The following is a 20,933-nucleotide window of genomic DNA, read 5'->3' on the forward strand; positions in this document are numbered from 1 at the left end:
ATAATTGTGCTGGTAACCCTGCTGGGGGAATTACGAGGTGGGTGAAAGGGCTGGGGATAGGAAAATGGCCACATTGTAAAGTGGCAAGGGAGCTCAGACAAAGCAAAATACTGCTTATTTTTGGACATCATTATGGAGAACAACAGTAAGCAATCTCCACCCAAGGCCAGTCTACAACACACGACTCCCCTCCTGCGGGGCCTGTTCCAAGAAGGGGCTTGCTCCACAACCTGCAGTGCCGCCCCGATGCGTGCCAGAATCTGCTATCAGCCCATCACCAGAAAGGGAGCGCCCTTCTCGAAAATCTTGCAGTTCTGTACAACTGTCTGGTCTTTACTTGGTAATTTCGTTCAGCCAGGTAAAAAACCAGGCTACGTACTTTCCCTCCGGCAAGGCGTGTTTTTCCAGAAAAGTTTATGACTTAGGGAACTGACTGACACAGTAACAAAATTTGGCCATGGGTACAAACTGGCCCTGAATACGTGTAGGCTGGAAATTAGAAGAAAATTGCTAGTACTCAGGCCAGCGAGGAGGGGGAATAACCACTCAACAGCATTAATAAAGGCAAAAACCTAATGACTTCTAAGTTAGAGCATGGTTATGAAAGGAATTACATGACGGCAGGGCCTCTGAGGTTTGTTTCTCCCTACACCCTTCAAGGAATGTTCAGAAAGGCGCATGTGACTTCCTACAACGCGACACTGCCCTAACGGGAGGTCCTTGAAACGGTGTGAAGAACCGTGCCTTTGACAGAGAGAGAAAGAAAAAACGCTACACAATGCAAACTTGTGGCTTTTAAAATTTGAAGCTGGAGCACGGATCTATGCAGTTCAGGCTTCCAGTGTACATGAAAACTGTTGCTCGTCTGTCAACTGACCGTCTGTGGATTTTACGGCTTTTACAGTTAGAAGTCTCTACCTCGCATGACGCTTATCCACCGAACGCGAACGCAAACGCACATAGGGACGAGAACAGCCTGTCGGGCTACCGCGAGGGAAGCGCGGGAGCCGCAAGGCCGGCCGCTGCTACCAGCCACCGCACCGGGCGACTCCCCGCCGCCCTCCGAGCTCCGCGGCCGCGCCCGGCCCCGCGCAGCGCAGCCCCACCACCTCCGCGGTCAGCGCAGGGGGCGGCGAGTCGGCGGGAGCGGGGCCCGAACCTGCGGCCCTCCCGCGCGGGCGGCGCAGCCGCAGTGCCGGCGGGGGCCGCGGCGGTCCGCGGGCGCGCAGGGGATGCCGGCTCCGTCTGCCGGCCCGGCCTCTCCGCGCCCACCGCTGCCGTCCTCCGCGGGGCCGGCCCGGGTGCAGCGCCGGGCGCGGGAGCGCGCAGGGATTTCGACTGAGACGCGGTCGCCGCCCGCGGCGATGCCCGCAGCGCGGCGCCGATAGAGGTGACGCGCATGGCGGCGGCGGCGGCGCTCCCCCTGCGCCGGCAGGGAGGCGGCCCTGCGCCCGGCGCCGCCTGCCTGGCCGCGCCGTGACCGGGGCTGCGCCGGCTGAGCGCGGCGAGGAGACGGGCTCCGCGGGGCGGCCCGGGGCTCCGGCGGTGACAGCGCCCGCGGCGCCTCGCAGCTGGGGGCCGGGCGCGGCGGCGGGGGGGGGCCGCGAGCGTCGGGCGCTCCGCGGCAGAGCCTCGCGTTGCGTTCCGCCCGGCCTGCGCAGGGCCCTGCGGGGCGATGTAGGGGACATGCCCTGACGGGACAGCGAGCGGACGGGCGCCGCCTGCGACCGGGAGCTGCGCCAGCGGGGGCCGCCCGCCGCGGATCGGCCGCGAGCCGGCGAGGCCAGCCCCCCACCCCGGGCACCGCCGCTATGGCTGGGCCCGGCCTCTGGACGAGCATCAAGTCCCTGCTGCGGAGGAGCGAGGACCCCTTGTTCCTGAACGACTCCAGTGCCTTTGACTTCTCGGACGAGGTGGGGGACGAGGACTTCCCCCGGTTTAACAAGCTGCGAGTGGTGGTGTCGGACGACGCCTCGGAGGCGGCCCCGGAGACGCCGGTGAACGGGACGCCCCTGGGCCTGCCCTCCGACGACGACTCCCTGCTGGACCGGGACATCGCCCTGCGCAGCGCCCGGGCCGGCCGGCCGGACCCCTGCAGCAGCTGCAGCAGCCGGCGGGAGCGCTCCAAGCAGAGGAAGGTGAAGAAGCGGCTGACGCTCGCTGCCCTCCTCTACCTCCTCTTCATGACGGGGGAGCTCATAGGTGAGTGGGGGGCTTGTTGTGCCGTCTCTCCGGCCCGGGTGCCTCTCAGCCTATTACGCTGCTCCAGCCTTGGTTTTAAATGTTTACTAAGAGAAACTATCTGTCACGTAGAGAGGTCGGGGAGATTAGCTGCAAGTTCAGAGAGTGAGAAGGAGCAAAGTCCACCTGTATTTTCCATGCAAGAAAAGAAAGAGGAATTTGCAACTTCCCTTACCTGAACCTCATCGGTTCCCCCAAATGGCATAAAACACAGGGGTTTTTTTTGGTATGTCTAATGGCTTTTTATTTGTCCTTTTAAGTTTCTCTTGTAAGTTTGTAAGGTGTTTTTAGCAAGGGAGAAGCTGCGTTTTAATACAGACATAAATAAAAGATGAACAATTTCATCCTCAGTATTTTTTAATTACTGCCATAATATCTTGCTGTGTTTGCAACAAGAGAAGAGGAGGGAAATAGAGTTTCTAAGTATGACATTTACCGTAATAACAAAACTAATATTGGGCGGGTATTTGTCCTTATTCACCAGGTACAGCAATACACTCTGTTACTTAAAACTGAAAGGACAAATCCTGAGCTATCAGTAACAAGCCAGTGAAGAAGCCACTCCCTTGACAACTTCCTGATGTCCTGCTGTGCTCTGGACTAGCATATGCTCTGTCCAGACATTAAATCATACGACCAAAGTCAATTAAAATAATAGGTATTGTAACACTTCCCATTACAACGCATAAGAACACCAACTTGTTTGATTAAATTCTTTATCTTTTTTGTTTGTTAGTACTTGCAGAAGGTTTTTACCTGGGAATTTGTTCCTATATAAGTGTCTGATTGTTGTTGGTCAGAAGAATGAATCTGGTGCTCAAGTTCAGCTTTTATTGCTCCCTCATAAAGGCATGCTGTCATTTGCTATTCAGGTTGAACAGAACCTGTGCATTATACAGCAGTCTACAAAAGGACTGTGCTTTATTTAATAGGCTATAGCAGCATAGGCTTGAAATAAAATTAAATTTGAAGGTCCCTTGGATGCGTAGGTGAGCTACTAAACGTTATACCTTTGCCATTATCTAATCATTTTTACAAAGGATAGTATTTATCTTTTAATCTCTGTTCATTTATCAGTATAAGTGTCCTGTTACCATCTGTCTTCTGGATACATCCATGCCATTCAGTGCAAGTGTCTGCTTGGTGCTACTCAGCATCCTGAAGAACGCTTAAACTCTCTCATCCGCTTTTCCCTGAAGTAGTGGGGAGCATTACACAGTGCCAGTACATTGATGTGCATGTTGAGCCAGGTCTCTAGCAACTATAACAATTAATGGCTTTTAAATTGCTTTCATTTTAACACACAAGTCTAAATCAGAGCTAATCAGATGAATTATTGGCTGTATTTCACCAGGAAAAAAAAAAAAAAGGAGAAATCAAGTCACAAAAACTTTCTGGAAGTAAAGAACAGAGATGCCTCAGGTACAGTAACATGGGACCTACATCCTCCTCCACACCTATGCAAATTTGGTCAGTAATGACTGAAGATCTGATGTTTGCTGGTGTGAAGTGAGCTCATGCTCTTGGATCACCTGTCCTAGGACAGTTGTGAATTATATCTTTAAGACAGAAACTTCTGCAAGATGGATAGGGAGCAAAATCATTGCCCGAGTATAAATAATACATTTTGTCCCACATATGTAGAAAAAAAATCCCTAGAAGTGGTCCGTTTTTCAGAGAGAGACCAGAATGCTGACTGTATCTGCACTAGTTTTATTTGTGGCCTTATTTCAGGAACACCGGTTAATGGAAAAAAGTGGTTTTGTCCTTCAGCATCTCTCAGTGTGTGGTTAGTCATTAATAACACTGCTACAATACATCAGCTTATCATGGATAAGGCACTTCACATCAAACCTGTTGCAGGGATCTGGTTGAATGCCTCCATTTGCCCCTTGGCTCCGTTTTTTGTCTCTGGCTGAGATTTTGGTTCAGCATGAACTAGGGTAAATTTGATAAGCAACGTAGTGTTGTATCTCAGACATAGACATCCTTTAACATGACAGTGATTTTATTTGATTGTATTCATATTGGAGTTCTAATATATGCTGAATTGAGTTTGTCTGAAGGGCCCCTTGCTGAATAATATGTCTGAGCTGTTGGCAGCTTGATGCTGAAGTCGCTAAGAGTGTATCTGTTAGGGGCTTCGGATCCGATTCATGCTATTGTAGACCTCTCCATAGCTAGTGCAGGGAGAGCTCTAGAAATAATAGGTGTTGAGAGTAAAAATACTCCCTCATCACTGTCACATCATCTGTTGTTTCTCCCTTACAGCCAGGACTTCTGCAGGCTCAGCTCAGGGTGGCGGATTTGTCTGTGCAAAGCATTAGTACTGTAGTGTGGGCTCATCCTCCTCGGGTTTATGTATGCTGTTACCAGCCCTATTTCATTATCTGGGCAGACAGCACTAAGGGCCAGACCTATAAAATATTCAGGCATACAGCCTCCACAGAGAATAAATAGAGGACTTGGGTATCTCTGTACTTTTGTGGATCTTGACCTGAATGACTTGTCATAGGGCAAGTAATCAGCAGCAGAACAAGTAATTAAAGATGGAGCCCTCAAGTCCTGGGTCAGTGCCCTACCTGTTTAATTTATTTCACTCCAGCCCTGTGTTCTGTCTGGTTGGTTTCAAATTTTGGAACTCTTTGAAGTGATCTGTAGCTCAGGTGTTTGGGAGACTTTGTTTGATCACATAGGACATTTTAACTGACTTCTTTCTATGATCTTTGACAGATTTGAGTTTCTGAAAAAAAGGCAATCAGACAATTGATTTGTTCAGTAAAAATCTTTCTGCTGTCTGTTACCGATGTCAAGATGAAGGAAATCTTGTTTCAGCACCTTTTTTATGAAATCTTGGCCTATTTTTTCCAAAGTATAGCCAAGCTCATTACCCCAGCCCACCTCAGTGTTTGTTATTTAATTTGATGAACAGTCATTGTAAAAGTCAGATAACAACTTACACTTTGCGGGAACCATTTAGCATCAAGAAATTAAAAACATATTGCAAGTCCTAGTTAGCTTTTCTGACAGGATTTTGATGTTTTCAGCTATGTTTAGAGATTTCTAATTGATCGTCCATGAGGAGGACTGCTGTCCTTCACGGGTCACTGAAAACAGTGGTGAGCCATCAAGCTGTAAAGGTTATAGATGTCTTTTTTTTCCAAGTTGCCAGTCATGTTTAAACAGCCCTTAGGCAGTACCTTTAACCAAGCAATGAACTGATACGTTTGGAAACAGAGCGCCTTTGATTTCAGAATTTCATAAATCTCAATTATGTTTTCTTAATCCACATGCTGCATTATGATTAGCTTCAGTACCTGAATTCCTTCTTTATCATTTTATTTTTAAAATCTTTAAGTGAGAGGCTAGCTGAAATAGAATTGACTCATCTTGCACTGAATTGATTCTCAAAATTAATACATGTGAATTAACATAGATACTTTAAATGATCATACATGTAAACTACTAAATTGAATGTCCTTAGATATAAATTACTGTTTCTTCTATGTTGACTTTAAAAGAGGCTGAGTTGCACATTTCTAAGTCATATTTTTTTAAATCATGTGAGAACACAAATTAATTCAGAAAGGAAAGGCATAACTCATTTTACTTGAAAAGCTGCTGAATTGCTAAATCTTAAAAACTCATTATTTTTGAGCTGTGATGGCCTTTGGAAAACTGCAGCCTCAGAAGAATGTGACTTGGAAACTTTGGAGCAACTGAAGAAAGGGGGATGGAGGAAAGGAACTGGTTGAAATGTGGTGTATTTGGTAGTTACCCACAGTACAAGCAATACTAGAGTATCAGCCATGCTGTCTGCAGGTGTGTACACATACAAACACCCACAGCCACCCACCCACACATGTTTTATAACTAGTCTTGAAAGCAGTCAGCCAGTTGTGAATTTCCCATTGCTATTTGCTCATGGTCAGCCTCTTCACTAAGACAGTTTTAATTCTATATGAAGATACCTTTACTCAGAATGTTAGTTGGAGCCTCAAGCCTGCCAAATGGCACGCCAGCTGCATGCTTGTGCTCAGTAGAATTTACAGGCTGAATGACAATCTCAAGGTAAAAAGAGAAACTAAATCACAGCTGAGCTGATGCTAAAGATGTGATCTTTCTGAGAAAACGGGCTTACCTTCATGCATATGGAAGACAACACAGCCTGTCCTTGATTCCCCTTTGGATAAGGGATGTTTAAGAGACAGGCGTGTTGTTTAAATCTCACCCATCCCGTAGTAGCATTAGCAATTGAATTGGAACAGAGATATTAACCTTTGATCTGAGGTTATTTGTCTCAATGCAGCTCATAATTATGAGAAAAAATTATGGTAATAAATAACAAAGGAAAACGCTGTGCAAGTGAAAGTCATTGTCTGCAATATGTATTGGCAGAACTTATACACCCTTGCCAGGACAGGGAATAATGAAGGTTAAAAGATAATGTAATGAGAATAAAAAGTGGGCAGGGTAAATTTCCTTGCCATTGAGTAATTGGATTTCTGTCCCTGTTCCATAATGTCAAAATATTTAACAGACATAGCTTAATAAAAGAATCAGCTGATTAAGCACATAGGCAATAATATATAGAAAAAAGATACAAAACTATTTGGGGCCTCTTCTTGCAAATGTTATGATGCAAGTAGTCTCTGTGAGAATAACAGGAGTGATACTTTCTATGTCACTCTTAATAGAACATTTCACTGCACTTGTAACTATGGTAGCTTTAAATTATAGCATGGCATTTTGATTGTAATGGCAGAAAACCCCATTTAGTGATTGTAAGAAAGGCTCTCATGCACTTAATGCTCTGTTCTGGAAAAAAAAAATACAAAACCCCCCCCAAACTGTAAGCTATGCCAAGAGGATATTATCTAGAATCATTAATGTCATGTGTCCTGACTTTTCCAACTTTGTTTTCAGGTGGATATGTTGCTAACAGTCTAGCAATTATGACAGATGCACTTCATATGTTAACTGACCTTAGCGGTATTATTTTGACCCTGCTTGCTCTCTGGCTGTCTGCAAAATCTCCCACAAAGAGGTTCACTTTTGGATTTCATCGTTTAGGTATGTAGATACCAGCTTTTGCTATTAACAGAGTATTTTAAGCAACAATTGTAAAGGTCACCTAATTCTAGAAGAATAGGTAACTAGAAAGAAAGTAGCAACAAACCTAAAAGTTGCTTTATGGTTAACACCCTGACTCTAATGTCCTTTTCACTGGCCATTGTGAATCCACTACATAGGTTGTATTGCCACAAGGGAATAGATAATAAAAAAATAAATTTTTAAATGTTAAACCTCAGCCAAAAGTGAAGTTTGATGGCAGCATTTTACTCACTGGGAGCAGGATGAGTCTCTCCATCTCTGTGGAACTAGGACTTAGCAGATTCACAGTTAAATTCTGAATGCTTGATCCATCTTCCATCTTAAAGAAGAAGGTTGGGGAACTGGATACATGATGACATTGTAAATATGACTTCCTACATATGAACCATGGCCTAAGAAGTTTAAAAAGGGCTCAGAGGAGGGAAGCTGTCCCCAGCAAGAACAAGGGTGGATACGCAGCTGTGTTTCACAGCCCATCCGTAGTTACTGGGCTGTTGCATTAGGCCAGGCCCCTGTGCACCTTTGTGCTTTGGAATTGAGGCTGTTGAGCAGAAGAGGGGCACATTCTTTGGTCACTCACTCCCGTACCACTGTTACTGTTTGTGTGATACACTGAGGAGCTTGTTGGTGCAGGAGCTGTACATGTCAGTCAGTTGTTGTTCACAACAGATTATTGCCAGTGCCTAGGATTTATGAAGTCCCATTGACTTCAGTAGAATTATGACACTGGAAAAAGGTCCTATTCAATGTGAAAAATGACATCTTAATCCAGAACTAAAAATTTCTGTAGAGCATATTATCAGAGAGCTCTGCCGTGCCAGAAGCCACATAAATCAGTATTCCTCTTGCACTCCCCAAACCACACAAAGCAGAGGTCAAAATGTCCCATGGTTTGCAATACAGGAAGTTACTTGACCTCTGCTCATTTTAGGTGTCTGTAAAAAGAAGTATAAACAGAATTATGTATTAAACCTTGAAAGGGTATTTTCAGGATTCATTACTTCATATTTGGAAACATAATGATGATAAAGGGTGTTTTCATGTGGTTGCTAACTGGATATAGTAATTCATAATGTACAGCTGCAGGTCTTGTAGACATTTTACCAAAAGCTTCAACCTTTACTCTTCATGAAATAGATAATTTCTAGTGTCACAGTTTGCTACCTCTGCTCTATACATTCTATAGTGTATATTTTTCAAGGAATTTCAAAGTCTTGTGTAGTCATTATTTGCAATTCTTATTTTGGCTGCTAGAACAGCAGTAGAATTCAACAACTCCATCACTTCTAGTCATTTGTCATCGGTTAGTCACTAATGCATGAATGCATAAATCTATACACTAGCAAAGATCTTTGGGGCTTTAGCAAGAAAGCATTAACAATGCCAGCATTTCCCATTACAAACTTTTCTTTCAAGAAGTTTTAATTTTGCGATAGAAGCTCCCCTCATACTGAAACCTGACCTTGCAGATATGCCCCTCGCATTTGCTCATGCTCCCCAGAAGGATGTTTGCTAGCATTTATACATATTTTAACCCTATTTAAAAATCATTTGAGTACTTTATGTGTCTTTGTAACTTTTCTAAAACCAAATAGTATATACATTGAACATGCCATGGCCTAGCTTAAAAGAGGAGTTAATCTTAAGAAAAATAAAAGAAACTTACTTAACCATTAAAATCTTACTCAGTTCTGTAATTTTTCACTGACTTTTCAATTAATTTGAGGACTCCATAGCACTTTGCAAACACAAATCCCTGAGGATTCCTGCCACCTCACTTTCTATATTTTTTTTTTTTTTTTTTTGCATTTACTGCAAATGGAAATACTGCCCAGACTGATCCAGTGGTGGCCCATGGGTCGGATCTGGCCCATAGAATTAGTCCGTATCACCCACCATCTTCTCCCTGGGCACCATCTTCTCCCTGGGAGAAGCTACAGGGAGCAGCTTCTCGGTTCTGCAACAATTACTCCTTCTTTTCTGCTGCCCAGTGCCAGTAGGTAGTCAAACACTAGAACGGGTTGCGCAGTCTCCGCAGTTGGAAATACTCAAAACCCAACTGGACACAGCCCTGAGCAACCTGCTATAGTTAACCTTGCTTTGAGCTGGACTACACAGTTTCCAGGGGTTCCTTTCTACCTCAACCATTCTGCGTGAGTAGCAGCAGTGCAGCTTTCTCTGTAGGAGGAGGAGGACTAGAGCCTGGGGGTGGGGGGAAGAGTTTTCTGTGGCTGCAGTGAGGAAGGAGAAGCAGGTAAAGGCCCTGCAAGAGACCCCCAAACCTTGACCTAGGCTCTGCAAGTACAGAAGATGGGATGGTTCAAAATTACTATACACAGATTTTCTAAAGTCACATTTGTGAAATTTATTTGCCTGATTTTAGGCACCCAGTCTGGATGCCGTGGCCCGAGGGCCCAGTTTCACACATCAGTGAATGTTGGCAATGGAACAAAGCTCCTTCTAGGGTATATCCTCACTGTAACATGTTTTTCCAAATAACCTATATGTAAGAAGCTTGTCAGCAAATAATATAAGCTCAACAATAGCTTGGATTTCATGAGAGAGATGTTAAAACATGACAGAATGTTAAAGATAGGGTACAGATTGAGCATCTGTCACAGAAAAAATGGGGAGCATTTGTTTAAAACTGGGAATACATGCAAGAACTGTCTCATCGCTGACCTGCTTTGCATTAAGTTTTAAGATAATGTAAGCATGAAAACATTCTAATGAACAATGTTTCTGGTGCTCATTGCAACTTTTGTTTGCAGAACGATGACTTTTCAAACTCGTTCCCATAAACACTGCATTGTAAAGACAACAGACCCATTAGTTGTCTAGTCAAATTCCAGAAGGAAATTAGCACTAGTTTTCATTTCTTTGAATTCTCTTTGAATACATAATATGTATGCTCCATCTTCAGTTTTATTCCATTTTCAGTGGTGAAAAGGAAGCTGACAGATTCAGGAACGGGTTAGAAAAGTGAAGACAAAATAATGGAAATTGCAGCCATGTCTAAGAAAGATTATATTCTTGAAGCCAAAAATAGTTCTGTTTCACCACCAAGTGGAGATACCTCCTTCTCAGCAAGATGCTGAGCAGATTTAAGCATAGATATGGAACCTGGCATTTTTCCATTGCTGCAGAGACAATGTTAGTAATGACAGAATCAGTCAGCCCACTGAGACAGTGCACAGTTCATTTCACAGGAAGTGAAAGATCTCAGCACAAATCTACAATTCTGACATGACAATGACTCTGAAAGAAACTGCAAGGAAAACACTAGTTTCCGTTGCAGAAAATACATTTTTAGATTGTAAAACCAAAATATGTTATTTCTTTGGTAAATGCTAATGTGCTATGGCTTCACAAATTTTTTAAAAAGCATTCTGGAAAATCTTCTAAGCAATGTACTGGGTTTTTTTAAGGCTGTTGCCCTGAATAATCTGCCTGCTTTGTAAAGAATGCTACCACTTGCATGGATATTTCCAGGATTTTCATGTTGCTCTGCAATCATCTGAGATTGTGACAATTGCCTTTCAGAGCCTTGTTACTGCCTGGTAATGCTGGTACTTGTCCAGGCACTGACACACTACTGAGCAGCTGAATGCGTTGGTGTGAGTTTCTTCTCCCATAATGATGTTAAAAATTCAGTGTATGGATCAAGTGATTTTAGTGATATTAAAATGCTTATATAGCTGCATGCTTTTTACTGTAATATTCAATAAATAAAATTAAGGCAGTTCTGTGTTAGAAATGACACCTTCTGCAGTAACCAAAGTTATACTACATGCTGACAGATTCAAATCAGAGGGAAAAGCAAGGCCATTCTCAGATCAGTATTCTTAGAGCTATGGTAGAGCTAAGAGTGGAATTTTGCCCTTACTGGGGAATAAATCAGGGCAACATGTGTGGAACAAGGGGGAAGAACAACCATTACAATTCCAAGTAAATTAATTCCAACTCTGATCTTTGAATTTACACAAGAAGGCTAAGATCCCAGGGGTCCATCTGGCAAGTGACAGTCAAGAGCATTATGCATAATGATTACAGGTTACTCAGGCATGGCTGCAGATTTACATGCAATACAATGGAGCTAGCATTAAGGTTTTCCCAGTGCTTTTTGTAAAGCCCTGTATTAACTTGTTTATAACTGAGACAGTCTTTTAACTGGGCCAGTGTTTTCTCTGTCAGGTATCTTGCCCCCCCCCCCCCTTTTTTTTTTTAAGTTTCAGCTGCAATAGGGCAATCATTTTCACAATATGAAGCTAGAGGGTAAAAGTATGTTTATGTTAAAAGGAATCTAGTGACCCATTTGGAAATACCTATATTCTTTATAGTAGGACCTTAAAACTGTAGTGCGGACTCATCCTCCTCAGGTTTATGTATGCTATTACTAGCCCAATTTCATGACTTGGGTACTGAGGCAGACAGCACTAAGGTCCCAACCTGTAAAATATTCAGGCCTATTTACTTAACATCAGAACAGCAGGAACCTTACAGAGAGCTGTAAGCAATTTCCGCAGATGTAAATGGCAGTGGAAGGTGCAGGACAATGAAATACTTAGTTTTTATTAACTTTCTAATTTTCTCTTTATTTTGATGTATGTGCCCTTTTGAAAGTCCCGGCTGATCAGATAAAATTCCTACACCAAAATGTTAGTCGTAACATTCTTACTTTTGTGAAATATGAGTATTTGGTAAACATTAGCTAATGCTAAAACAGCGTATTACAGCAATACAGGAACTTATATTAAGCAATCCTTCACAGCTGAAATCTGCAATGAATAACATGTAGGTACACATATGTCAAGAAGCTTAGGAGTAATATGTCTGACAAGTTTGTACTGTTCAGTTTCTTAATCTTTTTATAATTTTTTCTCCATCCTAAATAAAAAGGGATATACAAAAGTCCTATTTAAATCCAGCTTAATACTGTGGACACTTGAAATCAAGTTTTCTCTTATTTGTAGGTGGGCTGGTGATGTTTGAGATCACCTATCTTCCTCTCCTGTGGACAGGGCCTTTGTTTGTGACTTGTCAGGCAAAAGTTCTGGGTTGCCTGACAAAGTCACAGTCATCGCCTGTGCAGAAATTTTCAGAGAAAACATAATTTGAGGGATATACTGACAGGGAAGTGTGAAGGAATTGATTAGAACAAACTCCATTTGTTAATCCTATTTTATGAGTTTTATTTACTGCACAACTTGTTAGTTGTGCATAAGGGTTATAACACACATTATATAGTTAAAATAATTAAGGCTTTGTCCACATTCTAATTTGGAAATAGAAATGGATCTGAGACTCACTTTTGTAATGTTGTTTCCTTTCTGTTTGCAGAAGTATTGTCAGCCATCATTAGTGTATTGCTGGTCTATATCCTTATGGCATTCCTCTTGTATGAAGCTGTTCAAAGAACTATCCGTATGGACTATGAAATAAATGGCGATATCATGCTGATTACAGCAGCGGTTGGTGTTGCAGTTAACTTAATGTAAGATCTCCCTTTCTCTCCATTAACACTTACAAATGTATTTCTGAATAATCTGGTAATTCATTCATGCCCTGTAACTTTCTCATGGGATGTAATTTTGCTGGACCTCTTCATTTGCATAACTAAGACAAGAAATGATACTGAGTATTACTTTTTCAATTCTTTGGTTTAAAAGGAAAGAAAAAAAGCAACAAAAAAACCCCACCCACCAAAACTTAAAGCCTGTTTCTTGGAGTGTTTTTCTTCTTTCACTTTCAGAATGGGTTTTTTGCTGAATCAATCTGGCCACCTTCACTCCCACTCCCATTCCCACCCTCACTCTCACGTACCTCAGTCGAACTCTCCTAACACAGCCCACAGCAGTAGCCATGGACACAGCAGCCTTGCCGTGAGAGCAGCATTTGTACATGCCCTTGGGGACCTGGTACAAAGTATTGGTGTGCTTGTAGCTGCATATATCATACGCTTTAAGGTAAGGAATGGTTAGTCTTTGAGGCAGGGTGGAATTTTTTTGATTTCAACTCCAGGGATTAAATTAAAAAGGGACTTGTTTTTTTAAGTTATTTAAAAAAATACTTTGTGATATTCTATTATAAGCTTCATACATTCATGCAAAATAAGCAAAGGCTATCTCTATTATGTATTTTGTAACTATTCAAACAAAAAGAAATATTCATGAAAGTTGTAGCTAGAAGTAACTGCATTTTCTAAGTGAGCTTATTTTCATACATCCTTTAACACTTTGGAACTTCCCTTGCAGCCAGAATACAAGATTGCTGATCCTATATGTACATATGTATTCTCCATACTGGTGGTTTTGACAACAGTTCGAATTCTGTGTGACACAGGAGTTATTATTCTGGAAGGTAAGATCTGTGCACAGTCTGCAGTACTTTACATGTCAAATATCACTGAGCATTGGCACTTTTTTTGACATCATGATCACCATCTCTAACAATGTGGATTGTGTCTGGAGACTTGTTTATCCTGCTGCTGCTTTAGTCTGTTGGTTCTTGATGGCTCATCTAAGTTGCAGCAGTCTTTAGGTGTCTTTGACCTCTGCCAGAATGACACAAGTCCTAGCTCTGCTCACCTTTTCCCATCAGGAGATGGTAAAGTGAAATGTACAGAACTTTCTTGTGCGTCTGCAGTGCCTATCAGCTAAACTAAGTGAACATTTGCCCACACTCAGCTCTACACTTTAATTACTTGTAAAGTTAAAAGTGAATGTGAACACATGTAAAAGGAGGAAGCAAGCTTAGGCCAAATGGATGGACAGGTAGTTCACGCCTGTCCTGTCTTCCCTTTTCCACAAGTGCTGTTGTATTACTTGTGTGCTTCTACTGTTACCGTAGGGGAATCTACAAGTAAAGAGTGGTGTAAAAAGGAAGAAGAAAAAAAAAGGAAAGAAAAAGCTGAACACAAGCTCAAGAATCTTATCTCATGTGGTGACTTAGAGGGAAAGATGCCAGCAACATTCTTTGCATTATCATAGCTAACACGCCAACTATTACTGCTTGATTTAGTACTTTTACCTTATGAAAGTGAAGATGTTAGGGATGGGAGAAAAATCCTAGGTTTTAACTGCACCTTCCTAGGTGTCTCACGTGAGCTATTACTGACTTTACTTTTATTATGTTACGAGGTGAAATCAAGGACCTCAAAATCTTCAATGTCAGGTGCTTTTGCTGTCATTTAGGGGAAAAAAACCCCAACAAACCCCCCCAAAACAACAAAATGGAAGTTCACTGAGAAGGCAAAAATGGCGATATTTGCTTAAGAAACCTCAATTAGCTCCAATGCAATAGCTAAGATTTAGCTGAAGAAAACAGATAAGAAACTAGTGCTGTATCAGATTCCAGATATTTTGACTCGTAGCTGTTTGCAGAGGTATTCTAGTTGTCATAAGAATCTCCAAATTAATGATGTTATTAAAAGTGATGATAGGTGGGCTTTATGTCCTTGGAGTTGTATCAGCTTTCAGTATTAATTTTAACTTAAGTTTCATCATTATACTAGGAATGCTAAATTAAAAACTTAAATTATTATCTAATACAAGCAATGAGATTATAGCTTTTAATACAGATTTATAAGGCAGCATGGAAGCCTATCAATAGCATGATGTGAGATATCAAAATTTGAGTCCATGTTTCCTGGGCAGAAGGCGGCTGTAGAAATAATACCTCGCAGTTAGCTAGTTATTTATCAGCTAAATAATTTTTTTATGGTCTTCACTAGAAGGAAAATTTTGTTTAATATGAGACAATCCTAAACACTGACCTTTCAAAAGAGATGGTACTGGAACGAACATAATTTTAAAAGACAGTAAGGCACCGGCTTCAGAGAGAAGTCATCCAAAAATTCTGAAGAAATTTGAGAAGCAAGTGGCTGAACTCTTCATAGTACGTATAATCAAATTCCATAAAACTGGAAGATAAGCAGTAAAAAGCTATGATAGAAACAAAACTGTTCAGAAACAGAGTTTATTCAGTATTTTTGTACTAGTTTTTGACCCATGTTGATCGTCTAAAATTTTGACTCTGCCCTTTGTACAGCTAAAGGGTGGAGTAGGGAAGCATTAGAGGTGCTGTAGCTGCTGAAAATACTACGTCCAGAAGGACTTTATCAGTGCAATCATTGATTTGCAAAGACACCATGCTATAAGACAAAGTCATGTGTTAACCACTGTAGATGGATTATTATGAGCACTTGAAAATTATACCAGTTACCTGAAGAGAGAAGTTTCAGGAGACAGCAGGATACAGGCCCTAGCATTATTTTTTTTTTTAGATTCTGACCTTAAGAGTCTGGTCTAAGCAGTTACTAGGTGTTAGAAACTGCAGTAAAGTTGTCTACACAAGTACATCGCTCTAAAGGATCTAATGCTGGCTACTGCCAGAGAGCAGATTCTGGACAGGACAAACGACATTTGAGACAACACTGCAATTCCTGTACAACTTCTGTACCCATATTGGACTTAATATGCCAATTTGCATATTCTTCTCTATTGATAACTTGGAAGTTACTAATGACTTCCAACAGCACAAATTATAAACTCTTTTGACACAGAGATCTGTCATGACATTTTAAAGGCCACTGAGAGTTTGCAGAAGACAGAATTAATTTTATCTCATGTTTGGTATTGCAGGAGTTCCAAGGCATTTAAATGTGGATCGCATTAAGGAAGACTTGATGAAAATTGAAGATGTTTATTCTATAGAAGATTTAAATGTTTGGTCTCTCACTGCAGGAAAAACAAGTGCCATAGTCCACTTGCAACTAGGTAAGCTGCTGTATAGCATAATTCTAAATTAAATCTAAGTGTAGAACCCCCCCCCCCCCTTCATATTGTTATTTAAGTTGAACCAGGAAACACCATTCTGGGGGAAAAAAAAAAACCCTACTAATTACGGTTTTGTACAGCAAGGTATAGAACGCATTGGCTCAGAAGGACACAGTGTAAATGAAAATTGTGCAAAGGAAATATATTTGTATTGAAACATTCAATACAGATTCTTGGGGGGGGGGCTTGGGGGAGAAGAAAAAAAAATTTCTCTCAGAAATTCCCTTATTTTGTCCAGGGAAGGACAGGGTGAAGTTCTAATGTGGAACAATCTGACATATGAATAATAAATATGTTTTGCCAAAATGTGCTGATTTAGATATCTAATGGTACCATGAATATTAATTCTTAGTAAGAAAGCTCAGTTTTTTGGGTGGGGTGGGGGGTGGTGTCAAACACGCACACTTTTATCAAGAGGTGATTCTAGTTAGAGGATATAGACCTAAAAGGTGTAAAATAATATATAGAGAGTACATAGTGACCACAGAACAGTATTAAATTAATGAGTGTGAAAAACAATTATTCTAGTTGGTAACACTGTGATAAATTTGAGAACAGCTGGATTGTCCAGGTTTCTTGAGGATTGAATTCTATTAATTATTTTCTTGACATTCCAGTTCCTGGTAGTTCATCTAAATGGGAGGAAGTTCAGTCCAAGGCCCGACACCTGCTGCTGAACACATTTGGAATGTACAAGTGCTCTGTCCAGCTTCAGAGTTACAAACAGGAAACGAGCAAAACCTGCGCAAGTTGTCAGAGTTCCAGTGCCTAATTTCATATGTTTTGGGAACTGCTGCCTTATTCTTTATCTTGTAGTCAAAGACTGAGAGCAATAAATGCAAAATGAAAATGATCAAATAGAAATCATTAATATGTGGATTTGTACCATGTAACATGCAGCAGGGAGAACTAGTGCTGCAAAAAGTGCAGTGGTTGCCCTACAGAACATGCATTTCAGTCTATCCCTTGTACTGGTTTATCCAATTTATTATGATTTTGAGACAAAGCTGTTTTCAGATTATTGTTTACAAACTGCAACGTGGCTCTGCAGATACCTCACAAATTACAGTCCATATTGTCCTTCAATAATATGTACCACAAAGTACCTGCACTCCAAATGGAGCATCAAGTATTCAGTATTTCAATTAAAGTCTCTAATGTTGATCATGCCAGGGTTCCATAATATATCATGATCCCTGAATTCATTATGCAGTATTTTTGCAATAGTAATTTTCATACAGTATCTTAAACCATAATGCATACAGTGCTAGTTGAATTCTTTTGGAAACTGTCTCTTTGGAGACACTGCAAAATACAGAATTCACTGTACCCAGACCAGAAAGTTAGCTTTAATCTGGGCACTCAGAGATCCAGACAGGAAGATCCTTGCCCAGACTTCTGGTATTTAACTAGAGACCCAACACTGGACCCAAAGTGTTTTAAGTGATCAGTTATCTTTAATGTATTTTAGAATAGGGTTTATACATTAGAAACAGGTTATTTATTTTACAAAGTTTTGACTTGCAAGATGAATTTATTATTAATAATATCTTGAATGTCAACATTTGATTCACATTAAAAGGCCAGTTGATTAGCACACATTCTAATTATAATTAATAAATGTCCTGTAATTGATCATTTTTCCATGATTGTTTTGTTTTAAAAGAAAAGTCAAATGATAGAAACTATGCTTGATGTGGAGATACTCTCAAACACAGTCTACAGACATGTAAAATACATGCATCTAACAGGAAAGTGGGGAGCAGAAGTTTTAGATATGTACTATTCCCTCAGTCACAGATGTCTGACCTTTTTTCATCTTTGCTTTGAGCACATGATGGCAGTATCCCGACAGGAATGCCACTGCAATAGCAGTCCCCACTACTTGGCTTTATGAATAAAGCAAAATCCAAGCAAGCTCAGTAACCTAATGGTGCTGGACAACAATATCATAATATTGTTTTCGACAACAATATAACAACCTACAGAGGTAGAAAGGCCTTTTCTTATTCATAGAGAGATGAGGCAATTTGAAAAGACTATTTATTCATCCGGACACCTTGAAGTTCACAAAACTGAATTGCTTAGCCTCATGGTGGAATCCCTGTACTTTGAATGTACATGGGATGATAAAACCTGACACTGAGCTATTATCAAGCTCCGATTTACACCCGCTTCTGAAGTAATTTCCATTGAAGAAGCTAAGCGCAACAAGAATATGACCTGCAAAGTTCAGAAGATGGGAAGAACTTGGCTTCAAATATTTTTTGCTTATTCTGTACTTTGATCTTTATGCAGAACTTCCACTGACATCAAAAGTAGTTCTCTATGTGGATCAGAAAGGAAAATTTTTGCCCAATAATGGATATTGTGATACTCAGCTGTGAATACTTAAGCTATTGCCTGTTTTGAAACTTGCTAGGGTTTCACATATTCATCAGGCTGGTTTATACCTGCAATTGGTGGTAACAGTCTTGGCTTCTTTTCTCCCCTTTTTTGAGGTAGGGGTCACATAATGAATTTTTATTGGTGAAAACTGACAGCACAGTATTAATTTGGACAAAGTACACATAACACTGGATTATGTTTATGTCTGTTCTGGTAAGAAATGGGAACACTTGAGTACAGCATGGGAGCACATACAGCTCAGAGGCAAAGTAGCACTGTACTTGGGAAGTTAATGCTTCAATACAAACACTATCATTAATTAAGTCATATCACAGTTCATGAAGAATGTGCATCCTGTCCTTACAAACTTACTGGAAAAAAAATACCACAAATAAACAACAGGTATTTTGCACATACTAATACTCAAATAGGTTTTAATTAAATTGGGGTTTACAATTGATGTAATTAGAAGTTGAAGTACAGTAGACATGTATTGTATTTGGAGTTTTTTAATAATTTACTACACATTTGTTTAATTGAAGAAAAAAGCAGAAGTGTGTTGCTTTATTGTGGGTTTTATTAAATCAATTATTAAACTTCACATTGCTGTCTTACATTTATTTGTATTGCTGTCTCTTGTCATCATCTTTGATTCTTACAGCAGCTGTTTTTTGAAATGTCTGAACACTCAAGCTTAACTCAGTTTGGAGATGCTATATATAGAATGAATTATGTCTCCCTCTTCAGTCAGAAGAATTTAAGTCTTGTTATTTCCCAAGCAATAATTGCACTTTAGAAAATATAAGCTGACAAAGTATGGTGAAGGATCAGCCATAAAGCAACTGGCAAAACATTCTTGAAACCCTACATTCACCCTTGAGGGGCCCTTGTTATCAAGGTCTATAGACTGGAAGGAGTTCAGAGAAAAAGCAACAGAAGATGAAATGAGAATAAAGAATAAAAGAGTCAGTGCTCAGGGAGCCTCTGAAGCATACATTCCCTGTATTAAGGTCTAACTAAACTCACATGGAAATGTATATCTGTGTGGCCTATCTCTAATCCTTTTCTTATTCTTTTTGAATTATTCAGGGCACAGGTTGTCTGGCACTGCTATGTTTAATGTAAGAATCCAGTATTCTTCTGAATCTGCTATTAATCAGCATCAAAAGGAATATGCATATTTTCACTTATAATACTCCAAGTGATGGAATAAATGAGCGCAACAGAACTATAAAAATTACCAAGTAGAAATAATCAGTACACTTACTTATAAGGCTAGAGAAATACTCAGAAAATAACACTGATTTGCAAACAAACTACCAGGAATTTATGATCTAATACACAGTAACAGTACTCTGGAAGCATAAGTGACTATAAAAGAAGACAAGTTATTTTTATAGACATTGCAAGGTCATTTTCAGTACCAGCTTAGAGGAGAAGGGCCTTAGTATAAATAAGGTCTAATGTCTTTCCAAGCAGCTCTCCAGCACATCCAGATTATTTCGCATGGCAAGGATCATCTACACCATTCTTTTCCTTCTACAAAATCCTCTGCTTGAAATGAAAATGCATTTACTTAATGGGATTTCTCTCTAACCAAGAGACTTGTAAGATTGGAGCAGGTTTCCACAACTAGTATCCCTGCTTTCCACAGCAGTGCTGCAATGCTCTCGCTGACTGAACAGCTGAAATCCTGTGAAAATTCTGCCACCTCTAACAGTCTACATTGGGAAGAGATTTTTCCTTTCTTAATCTCTGATTGTCACCCATCCTTTTCTAAAGCATAGATACAGCTTTGATGACAACCTACTCATATGAGTCAATGAAGCATTTTTATATCGAGTAGACTGAAAACCCTCACATCCCACTCTTCTATTCTGAAATGTTCTTATCCTAAGAAGAAAATTAACAGAAACCCATCTTGTTTCTTAATGTTTTCCTTGCTTAATTCTGTGGGGTTTTTTGTTTGGGTGGTTTTGTTGGTTTTTTTTTTTTTAAATTGTATTGACATTTAGTCTCTTCAATACCAGCAGCATTTCTTTCTACACCAGCAGAATTACCATTTAAAATGTCATACCTGAATCTCATCTTCAATTACTTTACTACTGTACGTACCTGCTATTTCTTCCAGAATCACTCCCAATTGGCAGAATGACTAAGAAAAGCAGTAGGCTAGCATTTAAAAGTAGTTTTCTGACATAAAATTAAAAAAAAACCATAAGACACCCACCAGCTAATGAGCGGTAAGTCTTTTGTTCAGGTATTTGGCAGAATCTCATGACAACACTGTGGTGAGGCTGCCTAGAGCAGGGCTGTTAAGTATTATTTCTCTCTACAGATACAAGAATTTCA

At 40.6% G+C, this 20,933-nt stretch overlaps 1 protein-coding gene across 3 annotated transcripts; it reads left to right on the forward strand.

Moving 5' to 3' along the window:
- Positions 1-1,553: 1,553 nt before the first annotated feature.
- SLC30A4 (solute carrier family 30 member 4) lies at positions 1,554-19,197 on the forward strand. Of its 3 annotated transcripts, XM_052807798.1 has the most exons (7): positions 1,603-2,202; positions 7,168-7,314; positions 12,697-12,850; positions 13,109-13,322; positions 13,611-13,716; positions 15,999-16,133; positions 16,811-19,197. In XM_052807798.1, exons 1-7 carry the CDS (start codon positions 1,812-1,814, stop codon positions 16,963-16,965), a joined length of 1,302 nt encoding a protein of 433 aa, XP_052663758.1. In that variant the 5' UTR covers positions 1,603-1,811; the 3' UTR covers positions 16,966-19,197. The 3 variants fall into 3 exon arrangements, with proteins under 3 accessions (XP_052663760.1, XP_052663759.1, XP_052663758.1); XM_052807799.1 differs by lacking the exon at positions 7,168-7,314 and having other exon boundaries at positions 1,597-2,202; XM_052807800.1 differs by lacking the exons at positions 13,109-13,322; positions 13,611-13,716; positions 15,999-16,133; positions 16,811-19,197 and adding an exon at positions 10,900-10,973 and having other exon boundaries at positions 1,554-2,202.
- Positions 19,198-20,933: the final 1,736 nt, after the last annotated feature.

The sequence above is a fragment of the Harpia harpyja genome, chromosome 14 (genome assembly GCF_026419915.1).
Source record: "Harpia harpyja isolate bHarHar1 chromosome 14, bHarHar1 primary haplotype, whole genome shotgun sequence".
NCBI classification, from domain to species: domain Eukaryota; kingdom Metazoa; phylum Chordata; class Aves; order Accipitriformes; family Accipitridae; genus Harpia; species Harpia harpyja.

What these genes read in the sequence shown, in the direction of transcription:
- SLC30A4 (XM_052807798.1), top strand. Translation starts at nt 1,812, where the DNA reads ATGGCTGGGCCCGGCCTCTGGACGAGCATCAAGTCCCTGCTGCGGAGG. An exon ending in CATGACGGGGGAGCTCATAG is followed by an intron (nt 2,203 to 7,167) that starts GTGAGTGGGGGG and finishes CTTTGTTTTCAG; the next exon opens with GTGGATATGTTGCTAACAGT. An exon ending in TTTTGGATTTCATCGTTTAG is followed by an intron (nt 7,315 to 12,696) that starts GTATGTAGATAC and finishes TTCTGTTTGCAG; the next exon opens with AAGTATTGTCAGCCATCATT.